This window comes from Lolium rigidum, chromosome 6 (genome assembly GCF_022539505.1).
Source record: "Lolium rigidum isolate FL_2022 chromosome 6, APGP_CSIRO_Lrig_0.1, whole genome shotgun sequence".
Classification (NCBI taxonomy): Eukaryota; Viridiplantae; Streptophyta; class Magnoliopsida; order Poales; family Poaceae; genus Lolium; species Lolium rigidum.
The window spans coordinates 310,964,369-310,967,989 of NC_061513.1; the positions used below are offsets into that span (position 1 = coordinate 310,964,369).

At 46.0% G+C, this 3,621-nt stretch overlaps 1 protein-coding gene across 1 annotated transcript; it reads right to left on the bottom strand.

The window, feature by feature from the left end:
* Nucleotides 1-915: 915 nt before the first annotated feature.
* Nucleotides 916-3,179, bottom strand: LOC124665441. Its single transcript, XM_047202860.1, has 2 exons — nt 3,104-3,179; nt 916-1,297 (listed from the first exon to the last, which is right to left on the bottom strand). The coding sequence occupies exon 2, from the start codon at nt 1,286-1,288 to the stop codon at nt 1,097-1,099; it is 192 nt and encodes a 63-aa protein (XP_047058816.1). The 5' UTR covers nt 1,289-1,297; nt 3,104-3,179; the 3' UTR covers nt 916-1,096.
* Nucleotides 3,180-3,621: the final 442 nt, after the last annotated feature.

The following is a 3,621-nucleotide window of genomic DNA, read 5'->3' on the forward strand; positions in this document are numbered from 1 at the left end:
ACCTCGTGTTTTTGTCACCCTCAGCGAGCCATTGAACACGCGAACGTTGGCGCCACATCACCTCCTCCCTTTGATATAGCTCCATCAGCCTCTGTGTGACCGTTATCTCCTCCTCCAAGGGCCCCTGTCGCAGAGGCTCCTCTTTTAACTCCGTCAAACGATGATTCAACTGTTTAATCTCTCGTTGCACATTACCAAAAGTACTATGTCCCCAACTGTCCAAGGAACCAGACAGTCAGGTCAACTTCTCCTGTAGTTGACGCATCGTCGTCGCCCTCCCCTCCACCTGCCACGCCTCATCAAGGAAAGGGCTTGAACTGGTTGATCTTCTCTGCCTAGCGGTTTCCCGCCAACGTAGCAGAATCGGCTCGTGATCAGATGTGACACCCGTCAGGTTCGTCACGGTGGCTAAAGGAAACATCGAACTCCATGACGATGTCGCCAGCACCCTGTCTAGGCAGACCCTACAGAAAGATCCGCCCACCACACACTTCTCATACCCGCAAAATTACTTTTTTTTAGCCAAATCCGCAAAATTACTTGTATCGCTTAAACTGGGTATGCTAAGCTGTTCCCTAGAAGCACAACTTGGCCCATCGCATTTCAATGTCTATACTTGGGCCGCCATGCTCACAGACTGGAACTCCAATCTGTTTATATTTCAACTTCAATGCAAAGTTAGTATAATTTAATAATATATTTTTTTGTATATTGTAGATTGTATATGGGATGTGCAGTTGAACGGCCGAATTTTTATATTGGACTTCTATGGTAGACTCGTCAAAAGTTTGGTTGCAGTATTGTATTATCCTAATTCATGTTTCTTTAATCTATGATCGTCATCAAAAGTTTAGATGCACTTCGTACAGGAAAAGGTCATATGCTTAACACAGCAGTCCACTCCAACAAAGATTATGTCCGGAAACCCCATCTATGTCAAAGAAAGAAATATAGGCATACATGTTACGGTAATGTACTGGGGGATACAACTAAACATGACATTTCTGTCCATGCTCATTTTGGCTGGCTTGTTGCAACCAAAATTAGCCGATAACATGCTACAACAACAAAATCAATTACATTCTTGGGCCTTAGTTTAGTTCCCCCCTTCTGCTCCTACTGCAGCTGCCGGTCCTTTGTTCTGCCAGTACTGATAGGCATAATAGACGGAAGACACAGCTAGGGCGCCGAGGACGATGTAGGTGATGATCCTGGTCACACCAATCTGGGTAGGGCTCTTCTTCTGCTTGCTCTGCGCCAGCAGTACCTTTGGCTTGATCTTCGCCATGGTTCACTCCTGGTAATATAATGAAAAGAATCAGCATAGCGAAGCTTTAGAAAAATGTATAAAAAGGATATGTTGTGACTGCTGCTGAACACCGCAAATAAACTGCATCATAAGATGATGAATAGCTCGACTTCTTCTATCAGTCAGTAATAATTACAAGCATGAGGCTCCAGAAACACCGTTTAAACAGTTATATATTGTATTGTGTTGTCCAGGTGTCAGATAATTGTCACTCAGCTTTCTGTTTAAACAACCAGACTAACATCGGATAAATGGCTTGGCTTAAAATATATACTAGTGATATATGAATCCAAAAAGATAGTGTCTTACAACACATAAAGAACGAAGGCACAACCAGTGCCATAACATGAACAAAAATGACAGACCGGAGAAAACAGTGTGTTCAGAACTTCATATTGCAGGTGATATTTCTGGCTTCCAATCATAACCAAACAAGGTCCTGTGGCTTGATACATAATTCCATCTAGATTCCTTTAAGTTACATGACATGGGTGAATGACTTTTATAATTTTTCTCCAATAAAAGAGCCGGAAACAAATAGTAAGAGAGATGCTGTGGCCTTTATATTTTCCAAAAGGAAGAGCTAAAAAGGACTGGTGCTTTCAACAATAAAATCAGCAGTGATGGACCTCAACACTTCATCAGGGTATAAACGAAAATTCAGGTGACAGTATTATCTTGCAATACTTGGTAAAAGGGCAAAGTCTTGTATCACAAATTAAGGAGTCAATTATCCTTTTATCAAGCTTCACTGTCTGAAATCCACAATCTAACATGACAGGTAATCCATGACACCACTCACTGCATCAATAAGTGACAATACCTGAAGGCCTTACTTGAAAGACTACATTTTCTGACCAAAAAAATCACTAATTTAGGACAAAGTTGGTGAAATTGGTAATTACACTACTGAGTTTTTTTCTCTGACAGGTTAAACGTACAAAAACTAAATCAGCTGAAGAACAAAGTAATTTATCAACCAAAAAGTGGAGACCAAAAGAAATGTGGACGCAGGGCCCTAACAGAGTATACTGGTCAAGTTCTAATCCGATTCTAGCCTCTATGGACCCATGGAAAACACATTTCATCACCAGGCAAACAATCTACAGTACTAGAGTAAATCTACTCTCACTTGGCGCTTCTAAATGCCCTAGTCTTGCCAATGAACATATTCCCTAGCAATATATGCAAGCTACGGTTTCCTCTACCATCTGAGACACGCTCCACTATCTTACCACAAAAATTGGAGAATCAAGGCTTATGTTCCATATGTTAAACGGTGTCGTGCAATGGCTTGATGTAGGCTGATAACCGGCAGCATATCTGACAAAGGTTCTAAGTATAGAACGCCAATTATTCATGCGCTGACCTAGTTCCCCATCCATGAGAGCAAATAAATTGTGCGTGGGGATACCATGACCTCAATACCCAAACCTCCATGGAAGCAACGCAAATACGCGTTGAGCACGCATGACCCAGCGCGCGCGCAATCTTCCCAGAAGCACGCCATGATCCCATGATTCTACCGTGTGATCTAGGCTCACGACTGGACCAGATCGGGGCCACGTGACATGGAACCAAACGGCAGGAGGGATGTGTGGCACACAAAGCTATGTCAGGGAGAATACGAGAGCTGGGATCTACAGCAGCGAGGGAGAGACCTTATCCCGGAACCAATTCCGCAAAAATCACAAGGATTAAACCCGAATTTGCGAGCAATTTCGGCCGCAGCCGGCCGGATCTACCGACGACGGACACGAATCGAAATTCGACCGCGAGATTGGGGTCACGTACCTTGGATTCGCGACGGAGAGAGGCCGGGCGAGGAGGAGGAGGGGACGCTCGGGAGGAGGAAGACCAGGGGAAGAAGGTGCGCGAGGAAGAAGACGACGGAGAAGACCGGGACCTGGGAGCCTAGAATACGTACACTCGTGCTGACGTGCTGTAGTGACGAAGAGTGCCACATGTGCAGCTTGCCTGGCATATGTGGGAGATGGTGACGTGTAAGGGCGTCTGAGGCTGGTGCCAACTACACCTGGGCAAAACTCGGGCCGGGCCGGGCTTCCGGCCAAGCCCGAAAAAGCCCAAACATAAAATGCCAAGCCCAAGCCCGGCCCGGTCGGGCCTATAAATTAAGCCCGAACCCGGCCCGAACATGCAAAAAGCCTGGCCCGGCCCGAGAAGCCCGGCCCGAACCTGCTTAAAGTTCAAAAACTGCAAGCCCGAGCCCGGCCCGGCCCGACATTCGGGCTCAAAATACAAGCCCGAACCCGTCCCGAAGTGCAAGCCCGACCCGGCCCGGCCCGTGATTT

What these genes read in the sequence shown, in the direction of transcription:
- LOC124665441 (XM_047202860.1), bottom strand. Translation starts at nt 1,288, where the DNA reads ATGGCGAAGATCAAGCCAAAGGTACTGCTGGCGCAGAGCAAGCAGAAG.